At 37.5% G+C, this 25,419-nt stretch overlaps 1 protein-coding gene across 50 annotated transcripts in view; it reads left to right on the top strand.

Annotated features, from left to right (window-relative positions):
* TTN (titin) overlaps nucleotides 1–25,419 on the top strand; it is a 272,145-nt gene that overhangs the window by 36,560 nt on the left and 210,166 nt on the right. For 49 of the 50 annotated variants that reach the window (XM_078327295.1, XM_078327278.1, XM_078327313.1 and 46 more), the window contains exons 34-44: nucleotides 279–542; nucleotides 634–894; nucleotides 1,014–1,274; nucleotides 2,097–2,357; nucleotides 2,761–2,902; nucleotides 2,991–3,156; nucleotides 4,264–4,495; nucleotides 6,064–6,348; nucleotides 6,570–6,695; nucleotides 11,447–11,635; nucleotides 17,350–17,406. In XM_078327295.1, the coding sequence (XP_078183421.1) occupies nucleotides 279–542; nucleotides 634–894; nucleotides 1,014–1,274; nucleotides 2,097–2,357; nucleotides 2,761–2,902; nucleotides 2,991–3,156; nucleotides 4,264–4,495; nucleotides 6,064–6,348; nucleotides 6,570–6,695; nucleotides 11,447–11,635; nucleotides 17,350–17,406 (2,244 nt within the window). Of the gene's footprint in view, nucleotides 1–278; nucleotides 543–633; nucleotides 895–1,013; nucleotides 1,275–2,096; nucleotides 2,358–2,760; nucleotides 2,903–2,990; nucleotides 3,157–4,263; nucleotides 4,496–6,063; nucleotides 6,349–6,569; nucleotides 6,696–11,446; nucleotides 11,636–17,349; nucleotides 17,407–18,491; nucleotides 25,199–25,419 lie in introns of those variants that run through there. The other variant, XM_035304425.3, reaches the window with a different exon arrangement.

Genomic DNA, 25,419 nt, shown 5'->3' with positions numbered 1-25,419 from the left:
CTTTTATCCTTCTCTAATCAGTCTATTATGCTACTAATATATAGCTATGCAAACTTCATACTAAAGCATAGAAAAATCACTTCATGATGTGCATGTCCAGTTGGATCCCAGGTTTCCATAGTAATCTCATGTGTCTTTTAAAACAGAGGTGCTGTATAACTGCAAAATGTTTGGTAGCCATTCTTTTGGAAGGTGACTCAGCAATGATCTCGTTCAGAACTTCTTTTCCTTGATCATGTCATCTTTGTTTTTTAAACCAATCGTAAATTTGTCTTTAGCTGTCAAAATTAAGAAGACTCTGAAGAACCTCACAGTGACAGAAACACAGGATGCTGTTTTCACTGTCGAGCTTACACACCCTAATGTCAAAGGTGTCCAGTGGATCAAAAACGGAGTTGTGCTGGAATCCAATGACAAGTATGCTATCTCTATGAAAGGAACAACTTACTCTCTGAGGATTAAAAACTGTGCCATCGTGGATGAGTCTGTTTATGGCTTCAGGCTCGGAAGGCTGGGAGCCAGTGCCAGACTGCACGTGGAGAGTAAGTTGACTTAGAAACAACTTTACAAATAGTCAGCCCATGATTACCACTAAGTAACCCTATCACTGAATTGCTCCAACTTTCCTTTTAGCTGTCAAGATCATTAAAAAACCAAAGGATGTGACAGCCTTGGAAAATGCCACTGTTGCCTTTGAAGTTAGTGTTTCTCATGACACTGTTCCAGTAAAATGGTTCCATAAGAATGTGGAAATTAAGCCAAGTGACAAACACAGACTGGTCTCAGAAAGGAAGGTCCACAAGCTGATGCTGCAGAACATCTCCCCCTCGGATGCTGGGGAATACACGGCTGTGGTGGGGCAATTGGAATGCAAAGCAAAACTGTTTGTGGAGAGTAAGTATCAGACAGCACCTACGGCCCTTTCCTTGATAAACCCCATCTATTTATTTGTTTGGTTTCATTTATTCTTTTAAAAAGTTGTATTAACTGAAGTGCTCTTTGATTTTATCAAGCATTACATATTACAAAAACCATGAAAAATATCAAGGTGCCGGAGACCAAAACTGCCTCTTTTGAGTGCGAGGTATCCCACTTCAATGTGCCTTCCATGTGGCTGAAGAATGGCGTAGAAATTGAGATGAGTGAAAAGTTCAAGATAGTTGTGCAGGGAAAACTCCACCAGCTGATAATCATGAACACCAGCACAGAGGACTCAGCGGAATACACATTTGTCTGTGGCAATGACCAAGTCAGCGCAACTCTGACAGTCACCCGTAAGTTAAAATATATATATTACATATATATGAAATATTCAGTAGATTCATTAATATTTTATATCCTTACACTTTCCTTGCTTTTAATCCACTCAAAAATCTTTGATGGGGTGGGCAGTGTGGCTCATGCCTGTAATCCTAGCACTTTGGGAGACCAAGGCAGGAGACTCACTTGAGATCAAGAGTTTGAGACCAGACTGGAAAATACAGTGAGATCCTGCCTTTACCAAAACAAAAGGGAAAAAAATTAGCTGGACATGGTGACACACGCTTGTAGTCTCAGTTACTCAGGAGGCTGAGGTGGGAGGATCACTTGGGCCCCGAAGGGCATGGTGGCACAAACTTGTAATCCCAGATTCTCAGGAGGCTGAGGTGAAATGATCACTTGGGCACAGAAGGTCAAGGCTACAGTGAGCCACGATCACAGCACTGCACTCCAGCCTGGGTGAAAAAGTGAGATCCTGTCTCAAAGAATAAAAAATAAAATTGTTAATTGAAACATCTAGTATGTTACTCAGTGTTCACACTGAGTAAAGCACTAGTATCTCCACCTGGATAAAATGTTCCAGTTAGAGTAGCATTGAAGGGCTACCTGGAAAGATGCCTCAGCGTCTATCACTTGATCTTGCTGATCTTGCTGTTCCTCTGTGAGTTGGCATTCTCCTGTATAGTACATGGAAAGTATCAAAGCTTATATCTCTAAACTGTAATCACCTCAACAGATATACTAAAAACATTCCAAGTTTTCATTCTGCACCTGTTATAACCCACATCATATTTATGTAAAATCTCCTTGGATGTTTTTTCTTTTCTCCTTTGCAGCAATCATGATTACTTCCATGCTGAAAGACATCAACGCTGAAGAAAAAGACACCATTACTTTTGAGGTGACAGTGAACTATGAAGGCATCTCATACAAATGGTTAAAGAATGGTGTGGAAATTAAATCAACTGACAGGTGCCAAATGAGAACAAAAAAGCTCACACACTCACTGAACATCAGAAATGTTCACTTTGGGGATGCTGCTGACTACACCTTTGTGGCTGGAAAAGCTACATCAACAGCCACACTTTATGTGGAAGGTATGGTTTCATAAATATTAGATCCATTAAAAAATGTCATACATGCTTTATAAAATGTTAGTGTATCAGTTAGTGAATGGATAAATAAAATGTGGAATAGCCATATAATGGGATATTATTCAGCAATAAAAAGGAAGCACTACTATATGCTACAACATGGATGAACCTTGCAAACTTTATTCTAAGTGAAAGAAGCCAGAGACCATACAAAGACCACATATTGTATGATTTCGTTTATGTGAAATGTCCAGAATGTTCTAAAATTATGGTGATGGCTACACAATGATGAATATATGGAAATACACTGAATTGTATACTTTAAGTGGGTGGATTGTATAGTATGTGAATTATATCTCAATAAAGCTGTGAAAAAATGTTAATTTTTCTACATGCTATTTTCCAGCTCGTCATATAGAATTCAGGAAACACATTAAGGACATTAAGGTTCTGGAGAAGAAGCGAGCCATGTTTGAATGTGAGGTTTCTGAACCTGACATCACTGTACAGTGGATGAAAGATGACCAGGAACTGCAGATCACAGACAGGTCGCTTGTTTTGTCTTGCAACATTCCAGTAATTCCCGTTTCCTTTGAATCACCATTTGGTAAAGTCCAATTTCCATTTCATCCATAGAATAAAGATTCAGAAGGAGAAATATGTCCACCGCCTTCTGATCCCATCCACCCGGATGTCTGATGCTGGGAAGTACACAGTGGTGGCAGGAGGCAACATGTCAACTGCAAACCTCTTTGTAGAAGGCAGAGATGTTCGCATCCGAAGCATTAAAAAGGAGGTTCAGGTATTGTCTACATACTAAATTTTTTGAAAAATCAGTAGTCCATAATCTATCGTTTTATATTTTAATGTTTCCCCTTTACATTTTCTAACCACAGTCCTTTAAAGAATTAAATCAGCTCATTCTTACTTGGCTTAGATTCTCTTATGCTGACCTCAATTTAGCCACAGTTTCCACGCACTTAGGGAACAAGTGTGTCCCTAACAGCTGTCTAAATACTTAATTAAAGCAGCTGTAGAAACTTCACCATCTAATAAATGGCTGCTTGCCAAGAAACACCAACAAGAAAAGAATTAAAATGTAAATCGTGAGGTTCACACATCAATTAGAATTAAGGAAATTTAGAACAAGGTGACATTTTCTCAGGTTTCTCTCTGTGGAGAGGCAAGTGTGGAAGACCTTAGTGGCTAGAACTACTTTCTGTGAAGTCTATAGGAAGCTCTGTCCAAGCCATGCTGGGGGTTCTTGGCAAGGATGCTGGGCACTTTTGTGGTTGGCTGCATTTACAGAGCTTGTCCTCACCCCAAATGATATAATGGAGGAAACAGGTCTAGAGAAATACCAGTTGAGTTCAGCTTCATTATATTGCTCATCCCCCTAAAAAAAACTAAAAATAAAAAACAGGCTTTAGAGACTGTACACCTTAATGAAGAAGCCTCCAATGAGGACTCAGATAACCTGGAGATGTCTTCAATCATTAGTTTTCCAATTCTGAACCTCAGCTTTCTCACTCTTAAAATGAGGATAATAATTCCTACCTAGTCCACAAAGTTATTGTTCCTATCAAATGAAATCAAATTTTGTAATAACTTTTTAGGTAATAAAAAGCCCCCAAATGTAAAGCATCATTATATCTGTTATTAGTAATTAATAATCAAACATTTAAGGATGAAATAATTGTCTCTTTGGAGCAGCTTCTTTCCCCAGTGCAGGTATAAACACAATTCTCTGCAAAAAAAAGTCTATGTACCATTTGTCCAATACTCGGCAGGAAAAATTGGAGAGTGCTATAATCAGCCAACTTATTAGATCATAATATATTGATTTCACATACCATTCATTTGAACAGTTTTTAAAATGGATTAACTTTTTATGCTGTTTCATTGACAGGTCATTGAGAAACAGCGTGCTGTTGTTGAGTTTGAGGTCAATGAAGACGATGTTGATGCCCATTGGTATAAAGATGGCATTGAAATCAATTTTCAAGTTCAAGAAAGACACAAATATGTGGTGGAGAGAAGAATCCACCGAATGTTTATATCTGAGACCAGACAGAGCGATGCAGGAGAATACACCTTTGTGGCAGGAAGAAACAGGAGTTCTGTCACTCTCTATGTCAATGGTATGTAGGGACAGATTTCAGCGTATTTTGTGGATCCATTCAAAATAATTCTCTCATTTAAGTCACTAAATTCTTGCAATTTGAAGGAAATGTCTAAAGAACCTATGGCATTCATGTGGTTGCAGCTACATTTGTTTTCACATTATACCTACGGAAAAGAAAGGGCAGCTGTTAAAAGACCTATTGAGAAGCTATTTCCAGAAAGCACCTGATGGCCAGATCCTCACTTGGTTGATCAACACTATTGAACACCCACTGGGTGTCAATTATCATACACCCCAGATGAACCTCCAGATTTGCCATTAAACTGTTTTAGTTCTCTGCTCTCCACCTGAACTCTTCAAGTCCTAGCAGCGCTACCAAGCGAAAAGAGGCATTTCCAACTTCTGGTTTGGAGTGCCTGGGAGAACTCAAAGGTCTTCTTTGAGACCCTAGAGGGCCTAGAGAGCCTCAGGCAATGTGGAGCTAGATCCTCTCTATCCCAAACTTTAAGAACAGGGACTCTTACTTTGGAGGGGGAATTCTACATGCTACCAAGCACTCCTGAGGAGCCACTGAGCAGTCCTCAGGGGAATGCTATGAAACCTCTGCTTTCCTCATTAGAAATCTTAAGGCTGAATCTCAAGCTGACCTTGTTTAGAGTCTAACCTAGATGCAAGAGAAAAATGGGTCTCTTTCCTCATCCTTCCTGTCCTCATCCTAGGCCACACCTCTCTGAATAAAATACCCCTGAGGCAGACGCAGGAACACTAGGGGTAATCTTAAGATTCACAAAGATGAATCATATCACCAACATTCCCTAGGTTCCTAGAAGACCAATGGTCATGGCATCCAGTTCTTACTATCTCTGTATTAGTAGTGGAGAAGCCAAGGCACAGAAAAGTAAAGATCTTTTCTATGATAGTGTCAGAAACTAGCCTCACAGAAGTCATTTCTTCCAATGTTTGGGTTTCATAAACTAACGAGGTCCTCTCACTCATCACGTCACTAAGAATATGCTTTAGTTAGCGAAACAGGAAAGCTGAATTTTGCTAAGTCTACCTAATAGAATTTAACTGGATCTGAAATAGTATTTATTCAATCATTCATTCAACACCTACTAATTGCATTTTACTGGCACTGGTACATAACAAAATGACTATGACATAAACGCAAATACTTGCAAAACAAACAAGCCTGAATGGGATGAGCCTCCTCACCACATTACTTTTGAAAATAGGTAGCACATGGAAGTTATTTTATAATTCATTCAGGTATCCGTCGCTAAGCCCCCACCCCAACCAGAAACTGGGATAATCAGGTTAACTCAGCATTCTCAGCATGCCCCCAAAATATCAAAAATATCTTTCTGAAGATATTCCCTTAGCTTGAGGACAAATTCTAAATGCTTTCTTCATTCCTAGCACAAAGAATGTTCTAACATTCTGAGGCAAGTAAAAATACCACAAAAATTCCAAAATTTTATCTCTGGATGTGTAACTACCCAGCAACAAATTAATGTAGCGTTTTGCATGCTCTCCTGTATTTTTACACTTTTTCATGGGCTATTTGTCAACATTTACTCCTAGCTCCTGAACCGCCCCAAGTTCTGCAGGAGCTCCAGCCTGTCACTGTGCAGTCTGGCAAGCCTTCCCGCTTCTGTGCCGTGATATCCGGTAGACCACAGCCCAAAATTTCCTGGTACAAGGAAGAGCAGCTGCTTTCCACTGGCTTCAAGTGCAAATTTCTTCATGATGGGCAAGAGTACACGCTTTTGCTAATTGAAGCCTTCCCAGAGGATGCGGCAGTCTATACCTGTGAAGCCAAGAATGACTATGGAGTTGCCACAACGTCAGCTTCACTCTCAGTGGAAGGTGGGAATGCCTTGCTACTTCCCAGCTTAGAAACCTAACAAGCAGGCTTTTGTGCTTTCCCAGTGCATTAAAAAATACAATTTGGAGCTCATAAAAGTAGACTGCTACCCAACTTTGAAAGCACACTGCTGTGAAATAAATTAAGATAAACCTACACGCTCCCTTCTGTGAAGTCTCCATGGTGACTTAATCATGACAAATCTTGTGGTTTCTTTCTTTAGTTCCAGAAGTTGTGTCTCCCGATCAGGAAATGCCCGTTTATCCTCCTGCTATCATCACCCCACTTCAGGACACTGTCACTTCTGAAGGGCAGCCAGCCCGTTTTCAATGCCGGGTTTCTGGAACAGGTAGGTTTAAGAACCAAGAATTGTATGGGAAAAACATTCTCTGACCTTTTCCTCCATCACAGACGTCTCTCATGCATAATTTGAAGCTTAATGGAAATATAACAGAAAACTTATTTCAATTATTCAATTAAGAATTAGATAAGTGTTTTTCACTATTTTGTGCCCTTAAAAATGGTTGAGCGTTTATGTTATGTTATGTGTTCTTTATCACAATAAAAAATTAGATTTGTGTTTTTCACTAATCTTAAAAAAAAAGGTCATGTTCCCTTTAGGATTGTAGCTGTACTTTAATTTCTTAATTGATAAAATACAATGACAAACTAAAATTATTAGATTAATTATAATGGCATCTACATATATTTCAAAAGAATAATACATTTATATAAGACATTATTCAGTCTACAGACAATGCTTGTGTGGAAGGTATCCTTTAGAAAACAATATTCTATAGTGGTCAAAAGCTGGGGCTTTATGGTCAAAGATGCTGTATTTGAATCTTGCCTTCAATATATGACTTTAGGCAAATATATCATTTCTCTGGTTCTCTTTCTCTCATGAACGCATTGAGTATACTATTGCATCCAATCCTAGAAAGTATATTTTATAAGGCTAGGAATTCTGTTTCAGTACCTAGAATTTGGCGTCTGAAAAATAGTACCTGCCAGAAGGTAAGCTCTATGAAAGCAAGAGTGGGTCCTTGCCCTAGAATATCACCTGGTACATAGTAGCTACTCGGTAAATAGTTGTTGATTGGACAAATTAATGATTGTTAAATGACTATTATCAAACACTTAAGATTATTATCAAGATTAAATTAGGTAATCCAAGTTAGTATATAGTATAGTGCCTATCATATAGTAATCAATCAGAGTTACCTGATACCATTTTTAATTGGGGCATGCTTCTCAAGCACCACCAGCCAGTTCCCTCATCCCAGGAATCTGATCTCTGTAAAATGAGACAAGATATGTAGAAGCACTTCAAGTCAATTATGATTATAGACAGACCTCAGATAGAGACAAGATAAATCAAATGAATGTATGATCCATTTATCCCAAATGAAAATCACTGTCTAATTTTCTTGGCTTTTGTATACTACCAACCAAAGGGAAACTCTCAAAGCTTGGGCACCTTCCAGCTCTCTGACCCAAAAGTCATTGCAAAGCTTTATTGTTTTGTTTATCATGCTTCTCCCATTAGTTTATAATCCAATCTCTACCTTGTCAAGATTTACTTTTCTAAACACGTTAGTACTTCAGTTGGTCTTCTGACCTGATGATTTCCTCCTCAGGAATGGAGATGGTGATCTGGAAACCCAATGGACCTATTTGATTTTATGAGCATACTTAAAAGATATAATGCATGTAAAGCACTATAGGCATGGCTGCCAAGTAACTGGGGCTCAATACATTCATTTTATTATAGCCATAGAAAGGAATTATATAAACATCAATATTTAGTATTGGGTGACCAGCATGGACAGATACCATAGACTATATACTTGAGGCATAGTGTTCAAGAAATATTAAATATTAATAAATGAGGACTGATTTGATAATATCCTAACACAATAATAAAAATGTATTTTAAAAAGCAAAGTCACTAAAACTACACTAAATAATAAATAATTTATCCATGTATTTAATTTTAGAGGAATTTTTATATAAACATCATTCAAAGTAGTAATACATCATTCAAAGTAGTAATATTTGTCTTAACTATATTGGTATTGTGCTTTTAAATCTATAACATATTAACATATTATAGTATTGCTTGCAGAAATATACATGAAGCACTCTATAAGATACCGGTTGGGATAGAAAGAGAAAGAGAAATCTTCCCTATCTTTTCTGTATGACCGATGTCTTTAAAAGTTTGTATAGGCTTTGTAAACTCAGAAGATCATTAACTTCCTATGTGTGGTGATATTTGTACACATATAGTGGTCTTAGCACCCTCTTATGAATTTATTTTCTGTATGAAAGAAATTAAATTCACTAAATAAAATGCCCTTTCAAAAACGTATCAACTCACATAGTTTCATATCACTGGGACTAAAAATATTTACACAATTTCCTCTGGCCACGTATTGCCTTAAGTAGGAAATAAATTGGGAGTCTTCAGAAGACCCTTTTCCATGTTTTATGGGGAAGAGGTACTTTCTGAAACTTGAAACGTGGGCCTGAGCAACCAGGTGCTGTTTCTAACAGTGAAAATGTTGCCTGTTAAAGGTCTCCAGTGCCACCTATTGGTAGAGGAACGATCTGAGAAAGCAGAAGCTTAAAACCTAAAAAAGCTAGGTTTTTTGCTAATGTTTATTCCACAGTGTCATTTGGAGAGTTATAAAGTGACAGAGAGCCAAACAAAATGACAAATAATTAGTCTAGAAACTATACTGTTCATTATTCATTTAAGCATCTGGGAAATTTTTATTCTACCATTTACTGTTTCCCTGCTATTGAGACATTACCCTGGGTGCTGGATTGCACAGATCTTGCTCTTGCCTTTAAGGAGCTCAACATGTAGGTGAGGAGATGCATGCACACAACTAGATCCCAAGGTTGTAAGTGCTATTAACAGGTCCACATATTCATCATTCTCTGTCCAGGAGAGAGGCAGAGGAAGATGTATAAACTGAGCTTTGAAAAATAAGTAGGGCCATTGAACACAGTGGCATCCTAGGAAGAGAAAACAACATCTCCAAGTTATCAAAACTTGAAAGGATGTTTCGTGTGCTAGAACTGAGTGGTTTAAGTATTGTTGGAAGGTGATATCATAGAAGGCTGGAAAATATGGCAAAGGCCCTGCTAAAGTTTTTGTTATTCTATGCTGAAGATTTTGGAATTAATCTTGTTTACACTGAGGAGCCACTGAAGGATCTTTAGGCCCCTGGGTAATGTGATCAGGTTTGATTTTTAGAAACAATATTGTGATAGGGAAAGAAGGAATGGACAGATGTGGGAGGCTAGACTGGCAATCAGGAACCGGAGCGAGGTTATTACATTAGGCCTGGAGAGTGTAGAAGAAGCCTTTAGCCAGGGGAGTCAAGGGAGAGAAATGAGGTATTGGAGAAGTAATCAGAAGGTAAGATTGGAGAAGAGTGGCCTCATAGAAGCCGCGACAGGCCAATGACCAACGTTGATGGTGGCATCACAGTCACAAGCACCAAGTCCACTACCAAGAAAAGCTTCACATGTTAACTCACTTATTGTGGGCAGCTCATGTCCAGTGGCAGTTCATGTGTATCCTGGTGCCTTGTTCAGTTTACTAAAGGAAGAAGCTGTCAGCAGGAATAAGTAGAGAACCTTGTAAGATACCAAACTCTTCATCCTTCCCCTACCATTGATTATCACACCACGTGCATGCATGCATGCGCGTGCAAACACACACACACACACACCTTCATATAAACTAAATAGTGATGGTGTTTCCTGTTATATCACATGGCCCTGTCTTCTGGTGTATTACTGAAGACAACATTGCTTCCGTCTGTGATGTTAGACATTCTTGCTATAATGACTGACTTGTGCCAGTGGCTTATAAAGCCCTTTCATGTGTATTATATCATTTAATTCTCACAGCAATTGTATGCAATAAATAACCCATAAATTATTATGCATGCCATTTTACAAATGAAAAGACTAATCCAGAAAGCTTAAATGACATGTCCAAGGTCACATAGCTGACAAGTTGTAGTGTCAGGATTTCATTTTCTACTTTACCTTACTATGTAAGGAACTGAGCAGATTTGTTACTCTAAGAGGAGAACCTGAATTTATATACAACATCCATCATGGGAAGGACAGTAACTTTTATAGACCAATATTGACATTAAGATGCAGACAAATGCTAGGTGATTGAACTACTAGAAGATTGTCTTGGATGATATTTAGACATTGAAGTAGTATAGTGACTGTGCTCCATAAACAAGGTGGCTTTGATTTTGGCTATTCAAACAATTAACTAAAATTAAAGTGCATATCACCTACAATTATTACAACCTAACAACATGCTCTTTATCTGTGATTTGAGTTTTTATTTTCTTTTATTTTAGAATGCTTCAAATCCTTATACATAAATAGCTAGCTTTTAAATAATGTATTATAACTGCCACTCTGAAAAGTGTTAAATGTATCTAAGATGCTTAAATACCGTAAATCTCCCTCTTTATTTAAAAAATTATTTTCTGTACCATTATTTATGCCATATATACTGCTGTACTGAAAGCTTTTGCTCATCAGGAACAAAAATAGAGATCTTTTTCCTTCAGCCTTCAAAGGCATCTGTTTTAGACTTTTCATATCTTGATCTTCTCAGCTCTCTTTATGATTGATCTTTCTGCCAACCAAAAGTGGAGATTTTTCTCACTTTCTGTCCCAGAAGGCAACTACAAGCCCAGATCAAACCCTTCATGATGACTGTTCTCAGTACTGTCTTCTTCTCAACGTCACTGAATATGTCAAAATCCTACTTGCACTGCATGACATGCAAATGTCTAAAAAGAATGTTACTGAAATTCTATCATTTTAAACATTACAACCAGTTCAATCATAGAACAAGCTCTATTTTTCTAGAATCATGTTTCCTTCTTGATGATGAGTAGTGGATATGGCATACCCAGATAAAAGAATAATGTTATTAAGTCAAATATGAAATATGGTCACTAGTATTATTAACATTGTGTTTGCAGGTACATTTTTAAAATCCACTCCTTTTTGTGGTCAAAGTGTCTTTTTTCTTTTGTGTTACAGATCTTAAAGTGTCTTGGTACAGCAAAGACAAGAAAATCAAGCCATCTCGGTTCTTTAGAATGACTCAATTTGAAGACACCTACCAACTGGAAATTGCCGAAGCTTTTCCAGAAGATGAAGGAACTTACACTTTTGTTGCTAGTAATGCTGTAGGCCAAGTGTCAAGCACAGCCAGCCTGAGTCTGGAAGGTAGAGTAAAACAGCTTTCAGAGCCCCATTTAAATATAGATCGAATCTTACAATGTCTGTAACAATTACTCAAGAGTTCATGTAAATCACTGTTGTTCCTACCATTCTCTTCTAATTCAACTAATTATTTCCATGTTACATGCCATGTTCTCGCTTCTCCTTTACCACTTTTCATTGTGAATCATAGACCCTCATATTTCATTTGGCCCTGCTTTTTCTCTGTAACAATTTGTAATGTATTGCTGCTGTCACCTGCTGTCATGCTTCCTGATCAGCATGAATCAGAAGGGGGTGAAATATACTGAAGAAATAGGTAGATTTGTTTTCTTATTTGGCTAAGATAAAAATTACATTTTAAAAATATCTAAGAGTATTATAATCCTCTCATCATGCTGACACAATTTTGATTTCACAAAAGCTAGATAGTTTCAGGTCTGTACACTAGTGAGTTATATTTACCATCCTTTCAAGATGTCTTAGTGTTGAGGAGTCCAGTCCTAAGGTTTAACATTTATGTTAATTAGGGCTCTTAAACTGTGATCAGAAACACTTCCTCAGTAACGGGGCACTTTGATTCAAACAAGGATGGCATTTTTATATAGTGGGACTATTTTTCCTGAGCAAATATAGTCTATGTAGTATTAAGTACATACAAATACATAAGAATTCAGAGAAACTTCTTTTTTTTTCTTAATTTTACACATTAACTGTAGCTAGATGTTTTTTAAATAATGAATTTAAAGTGGTTTATAAAATAGAAAAGCTGAGTTTACAACCAGAAGAAGAAAGAAAAGAATACCCAAATCCTGCTGGGTATCCACTATTGCCTTCATGAACAATGTCATGAAGCTCCTTAGCCCATTCATGCCTCAGCTTGCTTCTCTCGGAAATGGAGGTGAACTTGTGTGACTTTGAATCAATAGTGACACAAATTGACAAGGCATTAGGATTGGACTGAATTCTAGCCCATTATTGAAATTTGTGACAAATCTGTAGACAACTCCAAATGAGTTCTGGTTTCAATGCAAGGTAAGACATTAAAAATTGGTATGCTTCTTTTCAGGATTTAGCAAATTTGAAGAAAATACATCAAACTCCCAATGGCATGTCTCTTTATCAGTTTCATTTAAGAAGGAGTCCCTTGGCCAAAAGCCCATCTTCATCCAGCCTCTGTCAAGCCTCAGGGTGCACAGCGGGGAGACAGTCAGATTTCATGCGAGGGTTTCTGGCATTCCCAAGCCAGAAATCCAGTGGTTTCATAATCAGCAGCTAATTCTACCATCAAAAGATGTAGTTTTCCATTTTGAGGAGTCCACAGGCATGGCTTTAATGCTTATAGTTGATGCTTACTCAGAGCATGCTGGGCAGTACTCTTGCAAAGCAGCCAATAGTGCTGGGGAAGCCACTTGTGCAGCTACACTCACAGTGACTCCAAAAGGTAAAGCCCGTCTCGCTTCAACAACTTTGGTTTGCTGTATACTTCTCAGTCCCACTGTTACTAATGAGAGTCTCTGATGCTTGTTTTATTGCATACTGTGGTTAGTTCATAACTTACTAATAAAATAACATACAGTAACTCTCCCGGGTCATTATGGGTTAACCTACATACTTTGAATTTCATTGAAGTATGTTTTCTGTGCACTGGAAAACCAGTAATTATTTTATTAGGCATTATCTTTGCTTGGTTTCTTTACTCTTCTAAGCAACGTTGTATTATTGCATCATTAAATGGTCTATTTGCTGATTATTACTTATAAAGCATATGGTGGAGGGAGAGCAAATGCTGTCCCAAATATAGTCAGCTAGAGAAAGAGAGATAGAAAGAGAGACTGGGTCACTATGAATAACTCAAATGACATCAGAAAGAAGAAACCAGATATTGTATAGCATCCGCATGAGCCTTCATCAACCACTCATCACTGGATCACTGGGAATGAATTTTCTTTTGTGTGATCCTGACATCCTACGGCATACTGCATCTGGCATGCTGCTTCCAAGTGACAATTATGTCTTTCATCTTCATCTTTCATGCCATTTTGTGTTACTAACGTGGGCAAGTGACAAAACCTAGATCTTAATATTCTTTTCTTTTTCTTGTCACTTGATTATACAGTGCAAGTCCTAGATAGGCAGAGTTCTGGGAAAGATGTAAGAGAGTCCACCAAGTCCCAGGCAGTGGCAGATTCCTCTTTCACAAAGGAGGAGAGCAAAATATCTCAAAAGGAAATTAAGTCATTTCAAGGACCATCATATGAATATGAAGTACAGGTTTTTGAAAGTGTATCTCAAAGTTCCACCCACACAGCTGCGTCCATTCAAGATGTACAGATACGCCATACTGCATCCCTTTCACAAATTGCAGAAAGCACTGATGAATGTGCTGAAGAGTCCATGGGTGAGGCACCCAAGATTCTCCTGCATCTTCAGGACGTCACTGTAAAGTGCGGTGACACGGCTCAATTCCTCTGTGTTTTAAAAGATGATTCTTTTATTGATGTAATGTGGACTCATGAAGGTGCAAAGATAGAGGAATCCGAGAGACTGAAGCAATCACGAAATGGAAATATTCAGTTTCTTACCATATGTAATGTTCAGCTGGTAGACCAAGGACTGTACAGCTGCATTGTACACAATGACTGTGGAGAGAGGACATCGTCAGCAGTACTAAGTGTGGAAGGTGGTTAATTGATTTTTAGCTATGACTTGCTTCATTTCATCCTCATCGCTTTATGCAGCTTTTCTGCCATGCAAAGTCAATCAATGAATGTATTAATTAGAATATCTCTAAATTAGCACTTTATTCTTAAACGACTTCTGAAAGTCAGCCAAATCATTGGCCAAGATTATCCTGAAAATTTAACTTATAAGTCTGGATTCAGAAAGTTTAACTTTCAAAAGGAGGTTTAGGAAGCAAAGGTTTATTTCCTATTTGCTGCATTTTCTAATATTTACCAATGTGCCACCAAGAAAGTGTAGCAAAGTTAAAATATTGTAGTCTGAGAAATACCTATTGAATATTTATTATTGTGCCAGACACTGTGGTAAATTTTAGTTTAATTGTCTTAATAGTAGGAGGTTCAACAATTCTTATCTCCTCTTCGTTTTCACATCTGGAGGTTCTAGTTGTTTACAAAGAGGCCATGAAAATAGAAAATTGAGGCTGAGCACAGTGGCTCATGCCTGTAATCCCAGCACTTTGGGAAGTTGAGACAGCCTTGAGGTCAGGAGTTCAAGACCAGCCTGGCTGATGTGGTGGAATCCCATCTCTACTAAAAATACAAACATTGGCCAGGCGTGTTGGTGCATGCCTGTAATCCCAGCTACTCAGGAGGCTGAGGCAGAAGAATTGCTTGAACCCAGGAGGCAGAGGTTGCACTGAGCCGAGATAGCATCACTGCACTCCAGCCTGGGCAACAGAGCTAGACTCTATCTCAAAAAAAAAAAAAAAAAAAAAAGGAAAGAAAGAAAATTCGGCACTAAAAATAGCAAGGCTCTCTCTGGACCAAAATTGGAAGTCCCAGATATTTTTCCACAAATGACGCTGCTTTTACAGCCTTAAAATCCTCCTAGAATTGTAGAATTTTCTCATGGCAAGATCATAATTTTTGTCGTTAGTGGGCTTGATTCTCCATTGTGTCTGGAAGAGCAGGAATAAACTTGTCTGGGCAAGTGTGATAACTTCTTCCTCTTATCCATGGACTTTCCTCTTAGATATTAAGGAAATTAGAAAATTATTTTTCAGGCTCTAGAAGCCTGTATTTTGTGCCTGTAGGCAAAGCAGCTTCACTGAGTCTCATGGAAGGAAGAAGTTCAGGCATCTCCAGCGGTCTGTAGAAAGCTCTGGCCTCAAGTTCCTCCCTAATCCTGGCTGCAGTGGTGTTAGGGATGAAAAGAAGGCAGTGCAGTGCTATGTGGGTACACAGCCATCTCTGCACAGAATTTTGAAATGGTTGCCTTTCTTCCTACCCAGTACAGAGAAGAATATGGTTCATTGATTCATATAATGTATCTGCAACACCCACTCACCAAAAAGAGGCCTCATTCTTTCTTAATAAGATTTTGTTCTATAGCTATCTCTCATTCTGTCTCCATAGCCTACAAAGGCAATATCTCAAGAACTGAGGTTTAGTTATATGCATTAGATAGAAAATTTCACCAGCCAGAGTTGACCCTCAATTTCGCTGCTGGCTAGCATAGTAATCACACAGGGTGATTATTTATCTGGAGGTGTTGTCAACAAGTCCTTTAGGTGACGCTGTGATAATATTTTCAGTAATGTAATTGGGAGTTGGCTGTGCTGTGAAGGTGGGTCAAATGTAGATCCCTTAACTCACTTCTAAAGAGTCTAGTGCTTTAGGACAGTGTTTGACTGTCATATTCTCAGAATGGAGTTGAGCTCAGCTCTTTTGCCCCAGGATCTCCAGTTCATTCAGTTCCAATTGATAATTTTTAAAAATTGATAATTTTAAAGTGTTCTCGAAGCAAAAGAATTTTTTTTGAACATCCAACTGCTTTACTTGTACCTAAGAAAGTTGAAAGATAAGACATTTTTAGATGCTTGAAGAGTGAAAGATAAGGCACAGTTGTCTTATTATTTGACATAAGGTCAGTCTTTTATGTTTCTTTTTAATTTTGGCCTAATACACTCATATAGGCTATAGAGTTATCCACTGAGATTAAGTAGGAATGTCGAATCCCTGGAAGTCTGTTTGAATACAATTCTTATGTACATAATAAACTAGAAATATTGTATATTAGTTTGATGACTAACATGCTGCCTTTCCTTCTCATCCTAATGACATTCCATCTTCTCTACATTCAGTATGTGTTTTATTCTTCCAAACACAGCTAATTTATACCTTTCCCTAACTTTATTCTTACCTAGCAAAAGAATCGCAAGCCAGAGCACTTACAAAAGTTATTCTGGGTTCAGACACTAAAAGTATTAAAACACTCAAAGAGTCACAAATTAAAACAACCCATGAAGTAAAAAGAGAATCGTCAAAGAAAACATCAAGTTTGTCATTAACTCCATGCTAAAAAAACATAAGAAACAGAACAAGGGAATCAAGACTACTGACAGGATACCAGGTGTACTGAGGATGGAGAGTGATACGAGTCCAGCCTTTCCCAAGAAGCTGCCCCAGAGATGACTGTGTCTAAAACCTGTGCCTATTCCATGTGTAATAGAAACAGTTTCGAGTTGGGAAATTTTGATTTTGTTTCTTAATATGTGACTGGACTTTGTGTAGTTTAAAGTTTGAGAGGTGGTTCAAATCAAAGGAGTATTTATTAGCAAGAAAAACTGAGAATAGCCCTCTACTAAAGTAACAATTTAGAAAATGCATGTTCTTTCTAAATGTTATTTCATCTCTTATAAAGTGTTTAATCAATAGGACATTTTTTAGAAAATAATATTCCTTTGGTTTGTAGATTGCTTTCTGAATGCATGTAAAGGCATGGGGAAATTATAGAACTAAAAGTGGAAATTTCGTGAAGAACCTAAAATAAAAATGTTTTAAATCTTTCTGTCAACATTGTCATGTGTTTTATCAGCTCATTAGTTTGTTTGGCATGGAATTTTTGGTAAATTTGGGGAATGCATTTTTCTGTTATTATAGTAAATGAAAATTTTAATCATATAAGTCATGAATTGGTGCAGAAAGTGTATGCAATTAATCACCAAAATCTCTTCATATGTTTTTCTATTTTAGCCCCTGAATCAATTTTGCATGAGAGGATTGAACAGGAGATTGAGATGGAAATGAAAGGTATTGTTACAATGGATGTGAAATTTAAGTAGAAATTCTAAAGGATTAATAGGATCCTTGAGTTGCCTTCTTTCTCTTAGTATTACTGAGAAAAAAAATGACATCGATTTACAAATATATCTCTTAGAGTATATATTACTTTGTTGCATGCTTGGTTTAGTATGTTGATGGTTACATGCATTGCACAGTAATTTATTGTAAAGTAATTTGAAATTTTGTATTTAAAATTTATCAGACATATTCAGCTTTAGGTTTGCAGTCATTTTTGAAAGTGTGTATTAGGAAAAGTTGTCATCCTAATGCATGAAATCATGAAGTAGAATTTTGTTTTCAAAATCACAGTGAATTAAATTGAACAAGAGACAATAACATAGCTGTCATTCTCAGAATGCAATGTCATGAGTGAATTATGATTGAAATGCTACTGTATTGAGGTTGTGTGGAAACATTACATTCCCATCCGGTTTACACTTCATGCACATATATCATTTTAACATTGATATGTCTCTTACACTGGCTTGCAGATAGCTGCCTTATGTGATTCTTATTGCCTGCTTTTCTTTGCATAACGTTGTGACTTTATGGCTGTATTAGTTCGAATAAACGCCTTCTCGTTTTATTTTAGCTAATTACTTATGGTTATAGTTCTTGTATATGCTCATTAAATAGTTAATTCTCAAAACATAATAATTTAATCTACAATCAAAAGAATCAGAAAGGGCGTTTATTCCACTCTCTGCAAGTCAGGTAAGATTTTCCACTTAGCTATCAAAAGAACAAAGTTTTCCTGCTCTCAAAACAAGTATGCACAGGAACATGTTATTTTGAAATGCATTTTTGCTTGTTCAAGAAGAAATTTCAACAGTTTGAAGAAAAGACCAGACAACGAACGATTTTCGTGTCAGAATCTTTTAAACAGAGCATGGTGTTGCGTTTATTCGAACAAATACGGTGAGTGAATTTTTTTATGGATTTGTGAGATCTGTAGCATGCAATTTATTTCATTTCCTATTTTGCAATTTTATTTACTTTCAACTTCTTCAAATTCTGTGGAAAATAGTAAAAGGTTTTATGTTTTTTTCCAGAATTATTCTCCGAGGGGGAATCTGAACATTCAGAGAGGGATACACGTGACGCCTTTTCAGATTCTGAAGACATAGACCACAGCTCCATGGCTGCTAAAAGATATGCAAGTAGAATATCATCTACAAGCTCCTGGCCTGAATACTTTAAGCCTTCCTTTACCCAAAAACTTATGTTTAAATATGTTTTAGAGGGTGAACCAGTTGTTTTTACATGTAGATTAATTGCCTGTCCAACTCCAGAAATGACTTGGTTTCATAACAATCGGCCCATCCCAATAGGTCTTCGTCGGGTTATAAAAACTGAGAGCGACTTACATCATCACTCTTCCAGCTTAGAGATTAAAAGCGTCCAAGGCAGAGATTCTGGAAGTTATAGGTTACTAGCAATTAATAGTGAAGGGTCTGCTGAATCAACTGCCTCATTGCTGGTTATCCAAAAGGGGCAAGATGAGAAATATTTAGAATTTCTGAAAAGAGCAGAACAGACACAGGAAAACATGGAGGCTTTAGTTGAAAGGGGGGAAGATAGGATAAAGGTCGACCTGAGGTTTACTGGCTCTCCTTTTAACAAAAAACAAGATGTAGAACAAAAGGGAATGATGAGAACTATACATTTTAAGACAATGAGTTCTGCCAAGAAAACAGATTACATGTATGAAGAAGAATATTTAAAAAGTAAATCTGACATAGGAGGATGGCTTACCATAGGTGAAAGTTTCCTGGACAAGGAGACGAAAATGAAGTTGCAACGTTTAAGGGAGGCTAGAAAAATGTTAATGGAGAAAAGGAGATTATTAGACACGTCTTCTGAAATAAGCTCAAGAACTTGGAGAAGTGAGGTTAATGATAAAGATATTCTGTTCCCTAGAGAAGACATGAAAGCCAGATCTATGTCTGATCTAGCTGAAAGTTATAAGGTAGATAATTCAGCCGAGAGTATTGTGCAAAATCCACATGCCCTTTCTAATCAAATGGACCAATATATAGAATCTGAGGAACTTCCCTCAAGCTTTCAAACTATTGTTGATGAAGAAATTTGCCAAACTGAAATAAGAATGAGCCAAGAGGCATTGGTAAAAGAAAGTCTACCAAAAGACCATTTATATGGTGAAATTCTAGTAAGTGAAAATACCCAAGCAAGAGGACAACTGGAAGAAATTATGGCCAATACTACAATTGGAGAGTCATCCACATATATTGCTAATGTATGTGAGAAGGAGGAAGTATATGAGACTCCTGGAAAGGTGTCTCAAGCTATTGCACCAGATGCCGCTGAACCTTTTAGTACACTTGTAAATATTGAAGAAAGTGAAGAAATAGCTAGTGAAAGAATAAGAAAGGATGATTTAAGAGAAGTACAACTCTCTGCTTCTACAAAAGTTGATGAATTCAAAACAGAACAGAAGGAAGAAAATGTGAGGTTTTTTGAAAATTCTTTTCGAAAACGCCCACAACGTTGCCCACCTTCATTTCTTCAAGAAATTGATTCTCAAGAAGTTTACGAAGGTGACAGTTGTAATTTTGTGTGTCATTTTCAAGGATATCCTCAACCTATAGTCACGTGGTATAACAATGACATACCAATCCCACGTAATCAAAACTTTATCATTCATTCTTTGGAAAATTATTCAATATTAAGTTTTTCTTCTGTTCATCATCAGAATGAAGGTTCTGTTACTTGTGTGCTATTTAACCAATATGGAACAGTAAAAACAACTGGTGTGCTGAAAGTTAAAGCAAAACAAAAGCATGATGTCGAAGCACATAAAGTCCCAATGTTCCATGACTACTTTGATGAGGAAGAAGAGCTAGCACTGGTGTTTGACCAAGCAAAAGGCTCCCATCCATCTATGAGTCAAGAGGGCCAAACAAATCTTCATATGTTAAAAACTAACCCACCAGATCCTCCCTCTGGAGACACAGAATTGCTTTCCTTTCCTGTAGAAATTCAGGTAACAGCAGCTACTCCTATCCCAGAACAGGATAAAGACTCTAAAGAAATGTTTCAAACTGAGGAGCTAGAACCTGAAGCAATGTCTCAAGTTCAAGTTACTCGGTCACCAAAACACAAATTTGTATTTTTGTCTGATATTACTAGCGAGCCACCAAAAATGTTACAAGAAATGCCAAAGCGTGCCAGGTGTAGAGAAGGGGATTCCATAATTCTTGAATGTTTAATATCTGGTGAGCCCCAGCCAGTTGTAACGTGGTTTCAAAATGGAGTCCTTTTAAAGCAGAACCAGAAGTTTCGGTTTGAAGAAGCTAATTGTAGCCACAGATTATATATTAAGGATGTTAATTCTCAAGATTCTGGAAAATATAAATGTGTTGCTGAAAACAATTCAGGAACAGTTGAAAGTGTTTCAGATCTAACAGTGGAGTCTGTTACTTATAGGGGAAATGATCAATTCAAAAACAATGGTGAAATTTATGGAAAATATTCCAGAGATCAGCAAGTACAAGTCCAGGGCGAATCTGTAAGGGCACATTTTTATGATTATCCAGCTGGTCCCTTTACTCCCTGGATGAATGTAAAAGAACATTCAGTAAAGGACTATTTTCAAAGCCTTGAGACCACTGAGCTGATAGATAAGAAGGACCAGATGTGTTGCATACCTTCTAGAGAAAGACTACCCAGATTTGTGCATGGTGTTTCAAGATTCGTAAGAATCAACAAGCCCGTCAGGGCTGAATTCATGCAATGTCAGGATGAAGGGAAAGAGAGACGTGTAAGTGAAAAATCAAAGCTGCACCAAGCAGAGGGTACCGTTTATCCATTTGCTGATTATTTCAGTGATGTCACTATTAAGAAAGATATAAGAAACAATTTTGAAAAACTTGGTAGATCAGAACAAGAAAACGTGCAAGAATGTGCCCGAAGTGGCTATTTACCAAATATCCACTCCGAGAGAATTTCTGGCAGTTATACAAAAGATTCATCCGCCATTGTATATGAAGAATCCTTTGGGGAAGAGATACACTACCCGCGGAAAAAGGTGAAGCACAGAATTAACGAATTTGAAAAATTACATGTAGAAAAAGGAGTTCTAGAAAAAAGACCTACCAGAACATCATTTGTTAATCTTCCTCAAGGGAAGATTGATGACAAAGCCTTTTCATTAAAGCAAAGAGAATCAAGATCAAGGAATCTAAATGCAAATATGCATCAGGCAGAGAAACTGTCTCCAAATACTGAACCAGATTCATCTAACATTGCAACGAATTTAAAGCTACTTTCCTCTCAAATTCATAAGGAATTTGAAGTACAAGAGAGAGGACAACAGGAAAAAATTAGTCTTATAGATAAAACTGCAATTTCTAAAAGAGCTGAACATGAATCACCTATTACATTTGACTTAAAGCAGTTTCACTCTCAGATAGAACATTCAGATGTGAAATTCCAAGAATTAGATAGTGGTCAACCAGAAGAAGCTTATTTTAAAATCCAGCATCCTGCTTCTGAAACAAATGATGCTGAGAACATTGTGTTTGATCTAAAACAAATGTATTCTCATATAGGAGAACCCACCGTGGAGTTCCAAGGGCAAGAAACTAGGGAACAGCAGGAAACACTTTATAAAGAAAAAGTTCCCATCCCTGAAACATTACAACCTGATGTACAGAGCATCTCTAAAAAAAGTGTGCAAAATAATGTATTTACCAGTCAAGAAATTTCTTCCAGTCTGGAGCTTTCAAATAGAACTATGGTGGAGAAAAATAGCATTGATGAAAATTCCTTTTCTTTAGAAAAAGAAGTCCAGCATGTACAGGAACAAAACTTAGACATTTTAAAAACTGATATTTCTCTTAAATCCTTTACTGAAGAAATCTATAGTGAATCATGTGCCCTACTTCTAACCTCAGAAGAAACTGATCTTTCTAAGAAATATTGTTCTCTAGAAAATGGAGACGGAAGTTTCATCTCACATTTGAAAAAAGCAGCAAGTGAGGAAAAGCCTTTAGAGGTTGGTGAAATGAAAGAAGAATGCACTTTAGAACCAGAGTTGGTATCATTTCCAAAGCACGATGGTGGGACACAGGAATATACAGATGCCACTTTGGAATACCACAGAGGTGATGTTCAGGAAGCTGACGCACTGCAGAGACAGCTCTCCCTGAGTCAGTGCTTCCCATTCTTGATGACTGAAGAACAACAGAATCCAGGTGAACAAATAAATACAAACATTGATGCCTCTGGAGAAAAAAGATGTTATGAAGAAGTTCAAGTTCAAAAGGAAACTTCTTTCTCTACTATAGAAGAAGAAATGGTAGAAACTTGTCTTTCTCAAAATATTCCTAAATTGGATGAGGTACATACCACTGAGGTAGCAGAATCTGAGACCTCCCTAACACAATATTTACTCACTGCTGGAAAGCGTGAGGTTCCTGAAATTAAAGACACAAGAGACCAGGAAAAGCTTGTCCAGAGTGAATCAATTACTTCAATGGAAGTGGAAGAAGTAACTTTCAACACTGTGTATGAATACTACAACCAGAAACAGGAATTACTAGGTCGTCCTTTTTCTCCTGAGTCAGACGTTTCCATTGGTGTGGGAAGTACAACCAGTGAAGAAATCTCTGAGTTAGATCAGTTTTACACCCCACCATCATCTGTTGAATGTTCAAAGTCCCCTGACTTATCTTTTAATCCTTCAGATATAAATAAACAATCCTCAATACATTCAGGAGATGAGATGGTTGAAAGATATTCCACACCATTAGGGGAAGTTGCTGAAAGATATTCAACACCTTCTGAAGGTGAAATAGGAGAAAGATACTCCACACCCCCAGGGGAGGGACTAGAGAGATATTCCACACCTCCGGGAGAGTCTCTGGAGAGATATTCCACACCCCCAGGAGAGACTTTAGAGAGATATTCTACACCCCCAGGAGAGACTTTAGAGAGATATTCTACACCCCCAGGAGAGATTCTAGAGAGATATTCCACACCCCCAGGGGAGGCACTAGAGAGATATTCTATTCCTACTGGAGGACCAAACCCCACTGGTACTTTTAAAACATACCCACCAAAAATAGAAAGGGAAGACAGTACACCAAATGAACATTTCTATACACCTACAGAAGAGAGAGGTTCAGCTTATGAAATATGGCGTTCTGATTCATTTAGCACACCCGATGAAGCCATTGAGCCAAAAGACAATGAAATGCCTCCATCTTTTATTGAACCTCTGACCAAAAGGAAGGTATATGAAAACACAACACTAGGCTTCATTGTTGAAGTTGAAGGTCTTCCAGTTCCTGGTGTGAAATGGTATCGAAATAAATCTTTACTAGAGCCAGAGGAAAGAATCAAAATGGAAAGGGTGGGTAATGTGTGTTCATTGGAAATTTCTAACATTCAAAAAGGAGACGAGGGAGAGTACATGTGCCATGCTGTAAACATCATAGGGGAAGCAAAGAGCTTTGCAAATGTAGACATAATGCCCCAAGAAAAAAGAGTGGTGGCACTCCCACCTCCAGTAACACATCAGCATGTCATGGAGTTTGACTTGGAAAACACCACATCATCAAGAACACCTTCTCCTCAAGAAATTGTGCTGGAAGTTGAATTAAGTGAAAAAGACGTTAAAGAATTTGAGAAGCAGGTGAAAATAGTGACAGTTCCTGAATTTACTCCTGACCATAAAAGCATGATTGTAAGTCTAGATGTTTTTCCACTGAATTTTGTAGAGCCAAATATGGATTCAAGGGAGGGAGAAGACAAAGAACTAAAAATTGACTTAGAAGTGTTTGAAATGCCTCCTCGCTTTATACTGCCTATTTGCGATTTTAAAATTCCAGAAAATTCAGATGCTGTATTCAAATGTTCAGTCATAGGCATCCCTACTCCTGAAGTTAAGTGGTATAAGGAGTATATGTGTATTGAGCCAGATAATATTAAATATGTGATTAGTGAAGAGAAGGGAAGTCACACTCTTAAAATTCGAAATGTCTGTCTTTCTGATAGTGCAACATATAGGTGCAGAGCTGTGAATTGTGTAGGAGAGGCTGTCTGTCGGGGATTCCTCACCATGGGAGATTCCAAAATATTTGCTATGATAGCAAAGAAAAGCAAAGTGACTTTAAGCAGTTTTTCAGAAGAATTGATCTTAAAGAGCAACTATGCAGACAGTTTTTTTGAATTTCAGGTGGTGGAAGGGCCTCCCAGGTTTATCAAAGGTATTTCTGACTGTTATGCACGCATAGGCACTGCGGCATATTTTCAGTGTTTAGTCCGTGGCTCTCCAAGACCCACGGTTTATTGGTACAAAGATGGAAAATTGGTCCAAGGAAGAAGGTTCAGTGTTGAGGAAAGTGGCACAGGATTCCACAACCTGTTTATAACAAGCTTAGTAAAGAATGATGAAGGAGAGTACAGGTGTGTAGCTACAAACAAATCAGGAATGGCTGAGACCTTTGCAGCACTCACCTTAACTTAAAGTATAATGTTTTAGTGCCTCAGTAATTATTAGAATTAATCTGAGTGCTTTCATATTTTCCAAATTATATGGCTCCAATAAACTTCCAAATAGGTCCACCATATTTGAATGCATTACCTTGGAGATCCCTGGAGAAATAATCTCTATGTAGAAATCCTGTCTTTGTAATACATGTAAATATTTTGTTATCTGAACTTCAAAATCATCACTTGTGTCAATCATGCTGTGTAACATTAAACACAATTAAATCTCTCCTTGGCTACCTAATTGTTTGTACTTCTGTTTACCCTCATTCCTCCTCCACAAAGCATTTCAGCAGGATGCACTCTCTTTTAGCAGATATACTATATATGCAAAAGTAGAATGCAAAATTGGAGACCATGTCAGATGACCATGCAGACAGATTGGTAAGGGTAATTCTCCTCTCTGCTCCCATTCTAAGTTATTATTGGAATTGTAACCCTTTTGCATCAAACCTATGTTTATTT

This window comes from Callithrix jacchus, chromosome 6, assembly GCF_049354715.1.
Source record: "Callithrix jacchus isolate 240 chromosome 6, calJac240_pri, whole genome shotgun sequence".
NCBI lineage: Eukaryota > Metazoa > Chordata > Mammalia > Primates > Cebidae > Callithrix > Callithrix jacchus.
This window is presented reverse-complemented; position numbering and strand designations above follow the sequence as displayed.